Source organism: Simochromis diagramma, unplaced genomic scaffold (genome assembly GCF_900408965.1).
Source record: "Simochromis diagramma unplaced genomic scaffold, fSimDia1.1 OVJJ01000343.1, whole genome shotgun sequence".
Taxonomy (NCBI): domain Eukaryota; kingdom Metazoa; phylum Chordata; class Actinopteri; order Cichliformes; family Cichlidae; genus Simochromis; species Simochromis diagramma.
In genome coordinates this window covers 444,880-461,746 of record NW_024386831.1, presented here as the reverse complement: position 1 = coordinate 461,746, position 16,867 = coordinate 444,880, and the positions used below count along the sequence as shown (strand labels likewise).

Here is a 16,867-nt window from a genome sequence, read left to right as displayed (position 1 = left end):
CTAAAACTAGTCTTCGTAGAACACATTTCTAATGTTTTAGGTATGCACATGTCTGCTCTGTAATAGGTAATAGAGAAATAATTATGTGACAAAGAGATCCAAGTCCAGTTAGTTTTGCTTAGTCTTTATTTTTGTCTTACCTTTGCTAAATAAAAATGATCTTTTAAACATGTAATACATGTAACAGAATCAAACAGAGGAACAGAATGTTTAAGGGCAACTTTTTAGAACTTCTGTGTTGAAGACTAGTTTCACAGAAGGAAAACTGTTCAGCTTCAAAGGTTTTCACTTTTATTGCGAAGCCACGAATGCAATGACTGTGAACTATGGTGTGATCAGACCCCAGCCTCATGCTCCATTGGCTTAAACATTAAGTAATGAAAGTAAATAAAAAGTTCCTAAAAGTTAGAAATCAAAATTGAAAAGGCGAATAAAGAAAAGTTCAGAAAATGAAAAAGTACAGTATAAAGTTTATTACACAATATCTGCGTGTAATCAGGTGTGTTTATCCAAATGCTTAACATACACATTTCAACTTTTGAATTCCTTTTTAATACAAAGACCATTCAACCAAATTGTTTAATCAGTAAATGAAAAAAGCCCACTTCTCCACTCACTAGTGGCTCATGCAACATTCCTCTATTCTTTCATTTTTTCCTTGATCCAGGGAATGAAGAAATTAATTTTAGTGTAGACATGAGGATATTTTGGATTATTACAATCATCTGCCAAAGTAAAAGCTGTTAAACCTTGAGACATCTTGTTGCAAATAAGTGGTCCTCCAGAATCGCCCTATAAAAAAAAAAAGAGCAGAGAGACTTGATTAAGTCGTCTTTAAAAACATTGCATTTTTCTTGTTATGAATAAAGAACAAAAACTAGTTTTTCTGAATATTAATAATGGTGTACTGGTTGCCTTTAACATTTGATTACCTGGCAAACTCCTCCATCCTTCTTGGTAAACTTGGTGCATATCATTTGATTAGAATTAAAAAATGCTTGCCAAATACTTTTGCACTCATTGCTGAATTGCATCTTCTCTGTGGCTTCCTTTAGAACATTTGAGGTGGGCATATTTTTTCCAGTCCGACCCCAGCCAGCCACATAACATTTAATATTGGCAGGTATTTTCCCATTCTTCTTAGGTAGTCCGGTGGTCTTCACATACTTATTCAGTGTGGCATTCTTTTCTAACTGTGAAAGACATCAACGTGTTATTGAAAGGGGAGTTTCTTCTATATATAAAGGTCAGCAATTAACACACACTCACACTTGCTACCTAGCACAAGTGTGAAATTGCATAACAAAGCTTTAACTGTGAATAGATACACTGCACAAAAATGCTTTAAAATGAAATTTGATGGCCTATTAGCTTTACCTTAAGCAACATGATGTCATAATCGTATTTCCCGTTGAATTTTGGATGACGGTAGTACTTGGCCACTTTGATGCGTTGTTGACTTTTCTCTTTCTTGCTAATGTCATGTGCTCCAAGCACCACTGTGCAAGGACCGCTGTTGTCATATCTGAAAAAAGGTAACATTTTTATGTCCTGAAATCTCATACAGTTACACTGATTATACATAAAAATAAAGGTTTATAAAGTACAGCCATGAAACACTCATAACAGCAAATTTTCTTCAGCCAGGTTACAATATGCTTAAATACTGAACAGGTGACAAATTCAAGGAAAAACCCGAGTTCTTGACTGTTATGCTGTGGTGGATATTTGATCAGTGTAGTTTGCATCCATTTGTCTTACAAAGCTCACGACTCTACAAATTTGGGCTGAGAAATCATCTTTACAGTATTATGAAATAGTTAGACCGACATCTGTGTGTGTGTGGTTTTTATTTTCTGGGGTTAAAATGCCTGTGTCATAGGACACAATGTTTTGCTGAATAGATAGGTGAGTCTGAAAGTGATGTGCCGCTGGATCTTAGTGGAGACCTACAACATGTGTGTTAAACTGTGTTTATAACATAACTCAGTAGTGATATATTTTGAATAAATAAAATCCTTAACTTTTTGGGGGGTAATTGTTACATAAAAACCAATTTTTAGGACTTTTTTTCTTTAGTTCTTGATTTACAAAGAAACCCAAAACAAAAGAAATGTCCCTGCACTCACTTGCAGTGTGCTGCTGTTAGAACAAAGTCCTCCCGGATTAGTATCCCACCACATGAATGTTGGGCTTGATACTGGATTGATGCCATGTAAGGTCTGGAATGCGGTTTTGCCTCCCTGCCACCAACTATACCGCTCTCAGCAGCCCCTCACAAGAGAAAAGAAGGTAAAATCAATACACTGATTATATCAAAATCATGCCCATTTCTTGTTTATGACCTTAAAAAGGAAAAGTGAGATGCTTTAATTATATCTCTTCCAAAAATCTTACCTGTGAGGGAGACTTGTAGAAAGATGAATATGATGCAGCAGATCATGATGGCACTGAAGCAAAAGCTGAAAAGTTTGGCTTTCAAAGCCCCCCTAACCCTTTTTGCTGTCTGCCTTCCAACTGCCACAACGGAAACGCTGTGGGCAGGTGTCAAAAACTTTGTTGCACGGGCAGGAGTTGCTATCACACCCTGCTCACTGCTTTACATGTGAAACGCAACTGTGAAAAAACATATTAAAAAAAGATCGTCTGTAGCCATCTTCTCAAGCAAGATAGCATCGAACGTTGTTAAATTGTCAATGATTTATTGTTTTTCTATACTGTATGTGTGTTTGCACCTTCATGTGGTTTTATGCAATTCAGATTAATTCAATTCAAAATCCTACGTTTTGTGGTTGTCCTCTCTAAAAATCACACACCTCTATGAGAGGATAATTCCAATTTTTGCTCTGATGAAAGTTCCTTTTTTTTCTGTCGATCACATTTATTTTAAAGGAAGATGGTGAAGGTTGGTGGTAAATCGTGAAATGGAAAGCGTGTATTATCGTCATAGTGACCACGGTATGTACAAAGATATTCACACCTCTCGCTATGAACCCTATACACACATTACTTCTTTTTTCTTTCTTCCTTTTTCTTTTGTTTCATCACATGTGCACATACAGTGCACATGTTTTTCTGAACTTATTATTTAATAATAACTTATTATTTAAAGCCCAGTTTGGTGGGTGTCTTTACAGCATTCTCTATAAGGACATGAACTTGTTGACTAAATGCTGTAAATGTAGTTGAACAGTACATTCATTGCCTTACGCAACAAAAGGTTAGAAGTTTACGTTCTCATTTTGCCTTTGAATCTGTGCAGCTGAACAAATTTCGATGTTTGATTTACTCTCTATGTTCTCTCAGATGTGTTCAATCTCTCATCATAATTGAGGGTGTCACTGACAAATTTCACAGAAACATAAATTTAATAATCACAGCAGATGATCCCCTCTGGCAGCCCGTCCTCATTTCATTAACTCGTAAAAGCTTCAAAACACTCTTGCTCTAGTACAAAATACCTATGTTTTATTTTAAATACACGAGTACAAAATGATCTAACAAAGCCAATAACTCACATTTAATTAGACATTATGCCAAATATTACTTGTTGTAACATCAGGGAATTAGTGGGAAGTCTAGCACGGCTCGATCTACACTTGTTTTTTTTACTGCACATGCTGTAAAATACAGAAACTTTGTTCACACTTTCAAGCTGCTTCCTGAAGAACAGGATATAATACTACAGCGGTTAAGGGGTTTTAAACGATCCCAATATACAGAAAGCAGTCAGATGGGCTAACCAACCTAGCAAAAGCCACATGATCGCAGCAAGCAGAGGCTACCACAGAGTGAAATGTGATTATAGTTGCTGTGTGATCACCACAATAACAAAGATGATAGGCAATGAAAACGCTGACACTGATAACATTTCATTCAAACTAATATTTGCAAAGAGTAAGTTGGATAAACCGAAAACTAAGAGCACTACTTAAAACATTAGTTTTATTTTTTAAACTAAATAGCTGTATGTATAAATACAGATTTGTCTGTATGGGTAAAAAGCCATGCACCAGTTAGCCACAAAGGTTTTCCCGAAAAAAACAAAACAAAACAGAAACAGAACTGTTTATCTTTTTAACAGCACATGGTCCTACAAGTGTAAATGTCACTGACTGTAGATCCAGGTTTGCATTTTTAACACATCTTCTGACTCATAATCAAAAGGGCGGCGTTAGAGTGAAACCAGTGGGCACTCTCACCTCATAGTTTAAGGATGAGGTAAGTGTTGATTTGTGAGCAACACTCACTTGTCTAAACAGTGTCTCAGTTTTCTTGAAAACTGAAACAGATCTGATCCTGAGTACAAAACATATCCACAGGAAACCTCTACAATACAGTACAGAGAACAGCAGAGTATTCAGCCAAGCACACAGTGTACTTGTCCACATTGGCCAGAAAAGAGGCCTAACCAACCAGCATAAGAGAGTGTGGTTGGACCATGCAGTGACTGAGAGACAGATGTTGCAGATTTAAAAATATGCTCTTTAACTAGTTTACTACTTTCATTAGACCACCACAAAGTGTAAGGTTTATGTTTCTATAAACTGGTTAATCCACAGTGTTTGGGAGCTCTTTAATCAAATTGATGCTTTCAATTCTAAAATATATTTACTGCAGTTTTTCATTAATTTCCTAATATAACTCAATGAATGTATTGGTAACGAACACCCCAGCAGTAGCTCTTTGCTCCACCAGAGGAGGCCACTCCACAGTTTGTGGCCCATTGGTATACGTTTAAAAATTGGTGACTTTGGCAACATCTAGTGGTAGTATAAACTAAAACATAGTAAAAAACACACATTTGTTAGGATCCTTGTGTTGTTTTCACTTTCGCGTTCCATACATGAAACTGTCAGACCTGATTAAACACCTTTGATTTGTGCCTGAAGTGCTACTCTTTTCCCCAGAACTGCATAAACCCAAATACCCTGCCTGTTCAAATGAATGTGTATCTTCTAGTCTTCTTAGAACACATTTGTTTCGTTCTTGGTATGTACGCGTATCACAGTGTTATAATTATTTTGCTAAATGGAAGTATCTTTTAAATATATGAATTAAGTTGTCTAAGGAATGAGATTAAGGTGATCTTTTTCAGACGTTCTATGCAGATGACTGGTTTCACAGGGGGAAAACTGACCTCAAATGTTTGCATATGATTGAGAAGCCATGAATGCAATGAACAAAGTCCTCTCGGATTAACATCCCACCACACGAATGGTGTTCTTGATACTGGAGTGATGCCATGTAAGGTCTGGAATGGGGCTTTGCTTCTCTGCCACCAATTATACCGCTCTCAGCAGCCCCTTACATAAGAAAAGAATGTAGAATCAATATACTGATTATATCAAAATCATGCCCATTTCTTGCTCATGACCTTATAATTATATAAAGTAAAGGAATATGCTTTATTCACTTGTCTTTCAAAAATGACCTTATCTTACCTGTGAGGGAGACTTGTAGAAAGATGCATGTGATGCAGTAGATCATGATGGCACTGAAGCAAAAGCTGAAAAGTTTGGCTTGCAAAGCCCCTTAACTGTTTTTGCCGTCAGGCTTCCAAGTGCCACAACGGAAACTTTGGTGTCAGGGTGTCAAAAACGCACATGCAGGACCTGATACAACAAAAAGTGCAGCTTACTCAAAATGCAAGATGGGAAAATATAGTTTGTTTTTCTTCCAAATTAACATGAAATAATGCACTGCTTAAAATTACAGCATCATTTGATCATCTGTTTCCTTTCCTGTAAAATACCTGAATTTATGCAATACTTAAAATTAGTCCTTAGGTTATGTAAAAGAAAACCTTATGCTGTGTTTAAAATTAGTTACACACCAGTTGAATTTTGAATATTATTTTAAAACATTTTTTTAAATTTCTAGTATAGTTTCTTTGTTTCCTGTCAAAAAAACTGACTTGTTACAACCTTTATTCTAGTCTACCCACCTTTAAATACATGTAGGTAAATATAATCACATTGAAATTCCAGTTAATTACAGGGGAATTACTAAAATACTAGTTTCACTTACTAAACTACATCGCTCTGTGTTCATTCAGATTTGTCTGTACAAGTAAAGAAATTAAGTCATACACCAATTACACAGGTGGTAAAGCCATACATTTTTTCCAAGATAAACAGAAACTGAATAATTTGACTTGTCAAAAGCACATGTCCCAACAAGCCTGAATGTCCTCATTAATATTGATATTTGTTTCATGATTAGTTTCTAAGGTTTTACATTCTCTTCCTCGTTCACACACCTGAAAACTTCTTGGCAGGACTGCGCTGTAGAGCCAGTGTTGCATTCTTAACACATCTTTTGGCTCCTGAGTTATAATCAAAGAGATGGAGTCAGAGTGAAAACAGCGGGCACTCTCATTATCGTGGTTTAAAGATGAGGTTACTGTCACACTGGTTTGCACCTAACAGTGAGCAACACTCAGCGACCACTTGTGGCCACAGCCTCTTTGGTACATTCTTGAAAACTAAAGTATATGTTTGCCTTTCAAAGGTAAAAACTCCAGGTTTTATGGTTTATTTTTGAAATAATCTTACAAGATGTTGATATAGAGAGTAAAAAAGGCTCTTTCAGTCAGCTGTTCTGTTAAACAAGTGGATAAGTTCAGTTTTTATATGAGTTATTTCTCTGGGAGAGATGCCAGTTAACAAATACGTAGTGTAAATAACACTAGAAATGTTGTCTTGTTAGTTGTTGGGATTCTGCTTACTAACAAGGAACAGAATTTCAGCCATTTAGTGCACTAGTAATCCAATCACTCAACAATCCCGATGAATGACTGATGAAGGGTCCCTCAGTCTTCAAAGTATTGTTCCATGTACAACATTCTCAAATTTTCAGAAATATTACAATTAAATCCACACATAAGTTGTTTAAAAGCATCATTTATTTGCCTAGAATTATGTCATTCATCATTATATTTCACTTCTTAAAGTCAGTAATAACCAGTGTTGGGACTTACGCGTTATTAAGTAATGCGTTACAGTAACTACGTTATTATTGTGGTAACGAGCATGGTAACTAGTTATTATGCCAAAATCAGGAACGCGTTAATCGTTACTGGGATTTAGATAGGCTCGTTATTCGTTACTTCGTGTGGTGGCATCGCGGAGCTTCCACAGATTCAGTAATATTAGCAAGTGGTGGAGGCCAGCAGGTTGGATGAAGGGAAAGGGGAGGCAGGAGGAGGAGAGACCCGAAGCGGCCGCCTGTCCGAGTGTCAGGTGAACTGAACTTCAGGTAAGAAGTTATGACCTGCAGTCTATCTGGGTCAGATATAAACCAAGTTTAGGTGGAGTTTATTTTCGTTGTGCTGACTTTTTACAGTCAGTTACATTAAGCTGCTTGCTAGCTAGCATGACGGAGTTTCTATACAGCTGGGTGGGTGCTATGATGTTACTGATGTTACACTTTATTTTGTTCATAAGGTTAATTATTAGAGTTGCCAACCATCCCGAAAAAAACAGAATTGTTCCGTATTCAGAGATTCCGTATTCTCTCTGAATTCCGTATTCGTAATATTTTCGTTTCGTATTGAGGTGAAAAGGAACACAGTTTGCCCCGTACTTCAGCTAGCATGAAAAACACACAAAGGTGGAGTTATTCTGTCTTTACGCTGCACAGCTGCCTCTTCTTCTCTCATTCTCTCCCCCTCCCTCTCCCGTTTCTACTTCAATCATGAAACTGATCAATGATCAGCTGATCGGCTTTTCTCTCTTGTTTGTTTATCGCCCACTTCCTGCCAGAAAGAGGAAACCAGCGGATGTCGCGCTAAACAACAGCAGCACGTTTAAGCTTGATCAGCTGTTGTTAGAATTTATTTAATATTCATTTCTAGTATCAGCTGATGTTTGCTGGAGCCACAGCTGTAAACCTGCTGGTCATGATATCGGTTTGGATATGTGGTGAGAGGGAAACATGAAGATGAAACCAGGAGATGTCCTTACTGAATCATAAGAGCTGAACAGGTGATGGAGAAACAGGTTTACCTTTTAGGTGACATGAATGAGTTGAAGGGAAGTTATGAACAGTTTCTGAGAGACAAATAACACCAGGATCCTTTTCTAAGTAGCTGACAGTTGGTAACTGTGCAGGGGCGGATCTAGCAAAGTGTTGCCAGGGGTCCAGGTAGGGCATTAACAGGGAAAGGGGGGCACAAAGAAATACTTTTCTTTCTTATTCTCATTTAAAATGTCTCACTTTTAAAAAGTAATTATCTGAATCTTACAACAAACGATTGATAGATCAAAACAGTGTACATCACTGTCACAACAGCGTTTGTTTTCATTCAAAGGCTTTATGATTTTTCCAATAATGGCGGGCCGGTCAGTCAAAACGCCCGGGCCGATTTTTTGTCCCAGTCCAGCCCTGTATGCAGCTCATCTGCAGTCTGGTGTTACCTACATCTTCCTATTCAGAAGGCAGAATTTCCGAGTTCTTAGTACAATCGAAAGCACCACGACTGCAGTTTTCGTGTTGGATGTAAAAAGCGCACATGACGCTGTGACGTAGGCTAGAATCATGGCGGCGGTCAACGACGGTCCAGGCGTGGGATTTCTCTCGTGGAAATATGCACATTATTTTTTCCTTTGGTAGGTGGCACAGTGCACTTGTGGCAAGTAAGCAAACTAGAAGACTGGCACTCTTGCTGGGTATCCAGTTACGGAAGCAACACATTAACAAGAGAATTCTGAGTAAAAGCAAAGTTACTTTCCCTAGTAACTAGTTACTTTGAAAGTAACAAGCAACTTGAAATAACTGAGTTACTTTTGATAGCAGTAACTAGTAATGTAACTAAGTTACTATTTTAAAGTAACATACCCAACACTGGTAATAGCACTTTGGCTGAGATTTCACACATAAAACACTCGTACAATACATCCAGCTGAAAGTTCAGTGCAGTGTTTCAACCATTAGCTTTGTCACTGAATATGTAAAAATTAAAGAATGCAAATGAATATAAACGCTATTCACATTTTCTTTTTGCAGTTCCTTTCCTGCAACACTTGCGGATACAAAATCGGCAGCATTTCACTGTCATCCACACAACTGTTATGAGAATGACGGCGAAAAACGACAGCACATCCAAGCTGTGGTACTGGAACCAGTTCAAATCATGAGCGCCCACTCTGAGATGCGAAGCTCCTTTGTGTCTCATGACAAACTCGGTCCAAAACGCAGCTAGGTCCACAGGCTCAGTGGGACGGTCTAGGTGTATCGCTGAAAGCTCCATCATCTTTGCTTTGTACCTGAGGACAGGTAATATTTTGTTAAAGGTTTAATGTTTTCCAGTTACTGATTCATTCACCAAGCACGTCCACGTAGGTTTAAAGTTATTAACTTGCATTCCTTAACAGGAAAAGTAGTTTTAGTGGTCGAAGGTTATGCTTGATTAATTTCCAGTGTGCCAACTCGATAAAAAATATAAATTTAGTCATTTTTAGTCTTGTTTTTATGATGTGGGTCCAATAAATATGTTAATCACAGTATTTTCAACACCATTTTTTTTGCATTCTTCAGTGCATTTTAATTCAATAACCAGTTTCCTCACCTTTTGTCATAGATAAGTTTCTTTAGCGCACCCAGTAGCTGTTCAGTTGTCACGTCGTATATACTGAGTTTCAAAGCAGCGCCACGGCCCAACAAGCGATTCACGTTGTCTCCCTGGTCTCCAAAAAGTGGAAACATCAACATGGGCACACCATTACAGATACCTTCATAGATACCATGGGAGCCTCCATGAGTGATGAAGACTTTAGCCTTGGCATGGGCTAGGGAGCACAGACACAAACTCGGTTACAGGTCAAATCAACCATGAATCACATGTAGATAATTTCATCTGAGTGTCATATGTTTTTAGCTTGTAAGGTGTGATATTACAGCAGCATAATTTTCTCACTTAACTATGCATACCTAGGAGATCATTTTGAGGTAACCACTTCATAACTCTGACATTCTTGGGTATATCATCAGGTAGTGCACCAGTGTATCTCCACACGACCTGAAACACAAATAAAACCATCTCTGTTCATTGTGCAGAGTACATAAGTAATAAATGGAGGGTTTTGTATGTTCAGAGCAAGGCAAGGCAGAGGACAAAGTCCTGCACTTTAATCTGATTAGACATTTGGCCTCATTGCACAGTGTGAAAATCTCTGGGTATTGTGTAAATGTTTGTGTGGCTCGTGTGGCTGAATCCTGTGTATTAACCAGCTTTATCCTAGACAGAAGTATAAAAAAGTGAATCGATTCCATTGATGTACAGTGAGCTACTCAGGTTATCATTACCCTTTGAGGTATTTTTCGAAAAGCGTCTAAGAAGTGCTTTGCTTTCTCTTCAGGCATGGTGGACACCACTGAACCCATGCTAAACACAATGAAGCCGTCATCTCCTGAGCCATTCACAAAGTCTTCCAAGTCCTGCAGAGAGGGGAGGAAAAAAACAGACAAAAAATCTGTAGGATGTATGAAGATGTTAAAAATCTAAAACAAAGACATTTTTCCAACAGCTTTTATGCATTATTTTAAAATATACTAAAAAGAATTCATTTGATTACCAGTTTGTGTATTGTAGCCTCCTTGTTTGTGTATAAACAAACCGTTTGGTTCTGTACAGCTTTTGATCTCTGTTGACATAACACTGCCTCTCACTTCTCTTCCTAGACTATTCTGGCCACCGTTCGGGAATCTGCATTTATTTTCTAACGTTTCTTTGTTTTCCAGAAGAGCAGAAAAACCAGTTGTGCCTCAGTATCATAACTCATTTCTTGGTAAAACTGTCAAAAATAATTTGCATCTCTATTTTTGAAACTAACAGATCTCTTGTTGTCCCAGAACCCTTTAGCAAGCATTAATGCGAATGATCACTTCACTAAGCAGTTCATGTTAGTTGTTGTTAGAAAAGTTTCTGACCTCCTCTTCCATATAAAACTAATGACTGCTGATTCTCTGCTTTTCAGTAAGCTCTGAGCATATGTGATTTGGCTTGATTACATCCAGACGTGACATGTGCTTGTTTACACTTGCGTTCATATATTCACATACTCACCGCTGGCAGGGGAGCCCTCTTTGCACAGTTGATCCCTCCAATTAACACCATGTTTGGCATGAGAGGTCTGGGCCATTCAAAGGTAAAGTCATATCTGAGAAGCCAGATAGCCCCGTGGCTGACAAGTTCTTGATAAGTTGAAATCTCTCCTATATACCTGCTGACTAGATCATCAAAGTGAGGATAGAGTACTGTGCAAATGTAGGACTGCACACCATACATTACAAAGTTTTTTACTCTCTCTGGGAAAGTCATCGAGTCTCTATTTCCAGAGAAAAACACTGGAACATAGGAAGGAGGAGAAGGACACTTGTTAGCCTTCATATCCAGCTCACATGGAATCCCACGAAGGAAATAAACAGCTGGAATGGAAAACATATGAGCCAGGACAGACCCGCAAGGAAGGAAGGGGTCTGTAAGCACAAGATCAAAACCCTGCTCCCTCAGTCGATTCATCAAAGGCTTATTGTCCAGCAAACTCTCACAACCTTTCACCTGGAGTGAAGTAAAGTTGACCAGTCGCCTCAAATTCACTATCAAATCTTCAAATTCTGCGGGTTTGAGGAAGACTTCATCCTGGAAGATGTTGAAAGATCCATCCAGTTCAGCTTTGGTGTAAGGCACTTTGTAAATCTCTGTCCTGAAGCTCTCTGAGCCTTGGATCAACAGGCTGCTTTCTGGCACCAGCACTACGACTTCATGGCCCCTGCGGATGAGTTCCTTCACCAATATTTTCATGCTGAGCCAGTGGCTTCCATCCACAGGCACAACCAGCACCTTCCCCCCTTGAACCGGCCCCATGCTGAAGCAGCATAGCATGGCCAGCAGCCCCAGAGTAGGAAACCACACCCCGTTGCTCATTGCCTCCTCTCTGTACTGCAAGCTGATTTGGTGTGAGACGTAGTGGAGGCTTTATGTATTTGGGCAAGGGGAGGGGGTGTGTGTGTGCTTAAATTCTGCAGGAAGTTCAGGCTGCATTTGGGCTTGGCCTATTACACAACAGGAAGACAGGCGGAGAAGGGATTCCTATGGGAGGGAAGTGGGGGAAGTCTAGCATGCACAGTTCCATCTCCCGTTAATCATTCTTTTGTGTCCTGTGAAGTCCGCTTACACTCAACACATTTATCATGCTAACCTGTATGGCAGGTGCATTTAACAGCAATTATAATCGTATCCACCGCCAAACTCTAGTAAGATCAGAAAGTACACTGCATGTACTGCCTGCCAGTTTGAGCGGAGTCATCTTTATTTACTTTGGATGTTCCTTCTCCCCTCCCCCTGAAAAAAAACCCCCGGCACATGTGGGCTAAAGGGAGTTCTTTTTTTCTTTCTCCTCCAGACACGCAAACCTTGAGCCATTGTAATGAGACTGATGGCGTGCGAAGCCAAGTGTAATAGGACACCAACACCCTTCTTCTTGGAGGGGGTTGATATTATCAAAGAAACAACATATGTAAGGAATTTTACCTTTGGTTACAACTTGCTTGAGGCTGATTTGAATAACCATAGTGCTAAAGATTTGTTAGAGCGGTAAGATTTATAGAGAACAAGAGTACAATATCTGGAATAAAGTCACAGAAACAAATCCCCATGTCCTGGAATGCGCTGTGGCTCGCTGTGTCTGCAGTTTTCACAAGGAAATTATGAATTGATTCAGGGTTACACACATACTTTTATAACTTTCAGTGCAGTGATTTTGCTATTACATAAAAAAGAAGGGGTTAAAGGGAAAGGGAGGAGGTCTTAGCGGGTTGGAGGGGTTCCCTACTGGCCACATTGTTGACCATCTTTAAATAAATAATTTCTTTAGTAGAAACAAGTTCCAATCCAGAATGTAGGAATTGTTTATTCGATCATAAATGACTGAAAACTGTTTCTGTGTGTTTTTGTTTTCTTGTTTGGGGTTTAAACACAAATTTCCAGTAGGTACATGTGGCTGCACTACGTGACAAAATCATGTATTTGTGTTTGACTGATAAAAATACAAGACTATATGTGGTATTCATTCCATTGCACGCCTTAAATCCAAATCTGTTAAATCCAGTGAAATCCTTGCTCGTGATATAACTGCAGTTCGATTTGCAGCCTTTTTTGTATTGTATCTCATTTTAGTTGTTAGTTACAAGAGGTGCAGGCTCCCATGATTATCCATCTATAATAAGACATCAATCCATGAAGGACAAATAATTGTGGTTGCGTTCTTTGTGGTCCATAAAGCCTGGTTTACTTTATTCCTGAGTGAACAAGAAAAACTGAACAATACTTTGTTCCTGACTGTTTGCATGCACGCGTGTGTCTGTTTGCACGTGTGTTTGTTTGAATAAGTAACAAAAAGGATGTTGTAAAAAAAACTACTTCAGTCTAGCCTCTACGCATTTGTTCAGCTGAGCAAGCGTTTTAGTCACTTTAAATTAATCCATGAAAGTCCACTGTTGAACATTAATGGGTTAAATGTCAAACTCTAGCAGTCAGTAGGAGTTGCAAGTCATGGTGGCAAAGCATATATTGATTATCAATAAGAGCAAAGGTCCTTATTTGCTTTGTGTGCTTTATGTTCTTTAAATAACAGAAAACTATCTACATAATGAGAGTCTGCCCTTTATTCCAGTTTACCTATAACCTACAAGTGAGAGTGGTGGCACGTAAACCCACACATACTAGAACAGTTATGTGGAATTTTACCTTTGTGTAAACATCGCTTTGTCTTAAAAAAATAAATTTCTGTAAGTAACTAACTAATCAGGATTGTAGATTCAGCAAAAACAACAATGGCACCCCATCCATCCATCCATCCATCCATCCATCCATCAACAGTCAAAACACTTTAGACATTTTCTCTGCACAACAGCCAACTTAACAGTGGGAACGTTTGACTTACACTACAGTGAACAAGGCTTATTGTCCTAAAGTCTGAATAATGATGTCATTGACCTTTCACATGAACTGCATTTCAACTCTTTTGCAAAAGGACATGCTGAAACAATTACAAGTTAGCAGCTACTGAAGTGAAGTGTAAAATTACTGTGCAAGAAAAAAAGCAACAAAAAACAAAAAACAACTCTCATCATTGGCAGACAAATCTTCAGTTTTTCATAAAATGACATTTTTGTGGCATTATCTGTTATCTATACTGAAACTTAGACAGCAGGCTTTTCATTCCATAGTCCTCTGTGGCTCTAAAGAAAAAATATGTTTTAGCCTTCAGACATGGTTAGAAGACAAAATGTAGAAACCTGGCAGTTTCAAGATTACTGACACTTGAAGAGCAGATATTTATACTTGTAAAGGACTCTTGAGGTGTGACTACTCTCCTCACCTTCCTTGAACTTGAATGACTATTAATTACCAGCCCTATTGTAACTGGAACTAGAATATTTTTGTAAACTGTTGGGAAGTCTGCCACTGTGGTCTCACATATTTTCTTTTATCCAAAGACTTTTTGTTTTCTGAAAACAGGGTGAGGAATTGTCACCCTGATACAGAACACCGGCCCTTTGACACTGGGAATGGACTGACAGAGACATTTTCACAAAAGAACCAATGTTGGAAAGATTCACTTTCTCACTAGTAGCAAAAAAAAGGGACATTGTCTGTGCCAGATGTATTTTCACTACTGGAAATACTTTTTATGTGAGTATAGAACCTGCATAGAGCATCCAGGATGCAAGACACATGACATCCATTTCCTTGCATGTGTGGATTTACTGAGCAGTAACCTGAGTACTTTTATATAATTGGATATACAATGGCTATACTGAGGAGCCGGCAGGGTAAAGTCTGTTTAATGTGTGAAAGGGTTGTTGTTTTTGAAAATCTAAAAAGGCTAGATGCTATTGCGACAAGAAAGCCTCGGCACGCAACACACTGTCCGTGCTCACAGATAAACAATCATAAAACAATAAACAATTGAGACAGTGTAATAAAACATCATACAAACGGGACTATGTTATAGTTCCTGACCTTGACCACATTATGCCATGTGGCATTTTAGCAAATAAGACACATGCATAACAATCAACAAACAAACAAACTGAAAAAACAAAAAGGCTGTGCTGATATCATGCTGACTGACAAAATTATGAAGTTGATTCTGCTGTTCACCTAGATGGCATGGTGCCAAATCATTGAAACACCCTCCAAGTTGAAGTTTTCTGTTGGTTTGCTGCCTCTTTACCAAAGCACCATCCTCTGATTAGGACAAAGACACGTTGTGGAAGAGAACCAGAGATTAATAATAACTAATGATTAAATGCAGAGTGGTGTACAAACACATAGTGAATGAAACAATGTGAGTGAAGAAGAAACACTCAGCCTAGACCCATTTCAGCATAACTAAGGGAGGATTTAGGGTCACCAGCCCTGACTATAAACTTAAAAAGGAGCGTTTTAAGCCTGGTCTCAAACTTAGAGAGGGAGTCTGTCTCCTGAATCTAAACTGGGAGCAGGTTCCACAGTAGAGGAGCCTGGAAGCTGAAAGCTCTGGAAATGGAAATGTTCATTTAACAGGTGAATGCTACTAATATAAACAGGTGTCTGTTCAAAATGATTCCCTTACTAACCTCAGAATTTATAGTATAAGCTTGCCCTTTCGTGTGTTATCATTTTGTTGATAACTTTTTAACACTGACTCAAACATATTGACCTGCTTTACACCCTTGTTGATTAGACAGTGTGGTTGCAACATTGCCACTGAGTGAAAGACTTAATTAGTTACAAATTCTAATGAGGGAACTTTTAGAAGTTTTAGAGTCCCGATGGCTGAAATCCAGGTATTATGAAAGGTAGCAGGAAAACTGATATGAGTTTAATGTTCAGGAGAGTGACATTTGATCCACCTCATGGCAGTTAAACCTGCACGTGCGCAGCCAGCACACCATTAAAAGTATTTGTGGACATGTGAAGTAAAGATTGAGGGGGCACTGTTTACACTGTTTTCCTGAAAAAGAGAGGATTGCCTGTATTGAAACATTTCTAATCAAATGCTGGTGGCTCTAAAGTGCAAAGTTTGATATAGGAAAAGTATTAAATCAGTGCAGTCACTGTTCTTAATTGTTTTCCTTTGGTTTATCTCTTTCAGTTTCTCCCTTCAATGAGAGCCAGTAAAAGGATGTGTTGTCATATGAAGAGGTCGCTTAACTCTATGATTTAATTATTTGTAATACACCTGACACCGGGTATTCAGTGTACAATTTAGAAGTACATGTTTCATTTTAATGTAAGAATTTTTTTTGACAAAAATCCAGCTCATTTGTACACGGCTAAATAAGATTTAGTCTATAGCACGACTAAAACATAGTGTGAGTGTGTATGCATGCATAAAGTCTGTTTGTGGGATAGGAAAGAAAGTAATATAAGGTGATACAATCACACTGATCTGATACTGCCTTGATGGCTTACTCAGCAACATATTGTGCTGATCTGCTCTTACTGGGTTTCATTCTTTCACCTTCATATTTGGACTTTAACTTCTCAAGCACAAACCTTCTCTTGCCAAAATAATTGTCACGCATTCATGTTTACATAGAAATTTTAATAAATTCAAATATTCGCTAGTTGAAATGAAAAGATACAAACTGATGCTTTTAGTACAAACTAATTTCACCTCTACTCTGCTGCTGCAGCCTTTTCTGTAAAGCGACATTTTTCGCTTTAACCACATGATGGCGCCAAATTCAAAAGAATCGCTACACCAGTACTAGTCACTGTAGAAAATCTGCTTGCACAGCCACGGGGCCCCAGCAGTGAGGAGGACACTCCGCAGCTCTATTTAACAGTTGAAGGATTTTGCTCTGCGGTCTG

At 38.5% G+C, this 16,867-nt stretch overlaps 2 protein-coding genes across 4 annotated transcripts; both read right to left on the bottom strand.

Annotated features, from left to right (window-relative positions):
- Positions 1-108: 108 nt before the first annotated feature.
- On the bottom strand, positions 109-5,568 carry LOC120730854 (granzyme B-like). 3 transcript variants are annotated; one of them, XM_040027421.1, is made up of 6 exons: positions 5,445-5,568; positions 2,398-5,306; positions 2,130-2,274; positions 1,378-1,525; positions 933-1,193; positions 109-792 (listed from the first exon to the last, which is right to left on the bottom strand). In XM_040027421.1, the coding sequence occupies exons 2-6, from the start codon at positions 2,441-2,443 to the stop codon at positions 640-642; spliced, it is 753 nt and encodes a 250-aa protein (XP_039883355.1). In that variant the 5' UTR covers positions 2,444-5,306; positions 5,445-5,568; the 3' UTR covers positions 109-639. The 3 variants fall into 3 exon arrangements, with proteins under 3 accessions (XP_039883355.1, XP_039883357.1, XP_039883356.1); XM_040027423.1 differs by having other exon boundaries at positions 2,130-2,278; positions 5,445-5,567; XM_040027422.1 differs by lacking the exon at positions 2,398-5,306 and having other exon boundaries at positions 5,445-5,505.
- A 3,188-nt stretch (positions 5,569-8,756) lies between these two features.
- Positions 8,757-11,987, bottom strand: LOC120730844 (UDP-glucuronosyltransferase-like). Its single transcript, XM_040027387.1, has 5 exons — positions 11,069-11,987; positions 10,309-10,440; positions 9,934-10,021; positions 9,572-9,791; positions 8,757-9,269 (listed from the first exon to the last, which is right to left on the bottom strand). The coding sequence occupies exons 1-5, from the start codon at positions 11,927-11,929 to the stop codon at positions 8,987-8,989; spliced, it is 1,584 nt and encodes a 527-aa protein (XP_039883321.1). The 5' UTR covers positions 11,930-11,987; the 3' UTR covers positions 8,757-8,986.
- Positions 11,988-16,867: the final 4,880 nt, after the last annotated feature.

Excerpts from the sequence above, each read along its gene's own strand:
- LOC120730854 (XM_040027421.1), bottom strand. The coding sequence starts at position 2,443 with ATGATCTGCTGCATCATATTCATCTTTCTACAAGTCTCCCTCACAG. Across the intron at positions 2,275-2,397 it reads TCTACAAGTCTCCCTCACAG|GGGCTGCTGAGAGCGGTATA; the intron begins GTAAGATTTTTG and ends TTCTCTTGTGAG. Across the intron at positions 1,194-1,377 it reads ATGACATCATGTTGCTTAAG|TTAGAAAAGAATGCCACACT; the intron begins GTAAAGCTAATA and ends TGTCTTTCACAG.
- LOC120730844 (XM_040027387.1), bottom strand. The coding sequence starts at position 11,929 with ATGAGCAACGGGGTGTGGTTTCCTACTCTGGGGCTGCTGGCCATGCTA. Across the intron at positions 10,441-11,068 it reads AGAGGGCTCCCCTGCCAGCG|GACTTGGAAGACTTTGTGAA; the intron begins GTGAGTATGTGA and ends CCCTCTCTGCAG. Across the intron at positions 9,792-9,933 it reads ACCTCAAAATGATCTCCTAG|CCCATGCCAAGGCTAAAGTC; the intron begins GTATGCATAGTT and ends TGTGCTCCCTAG.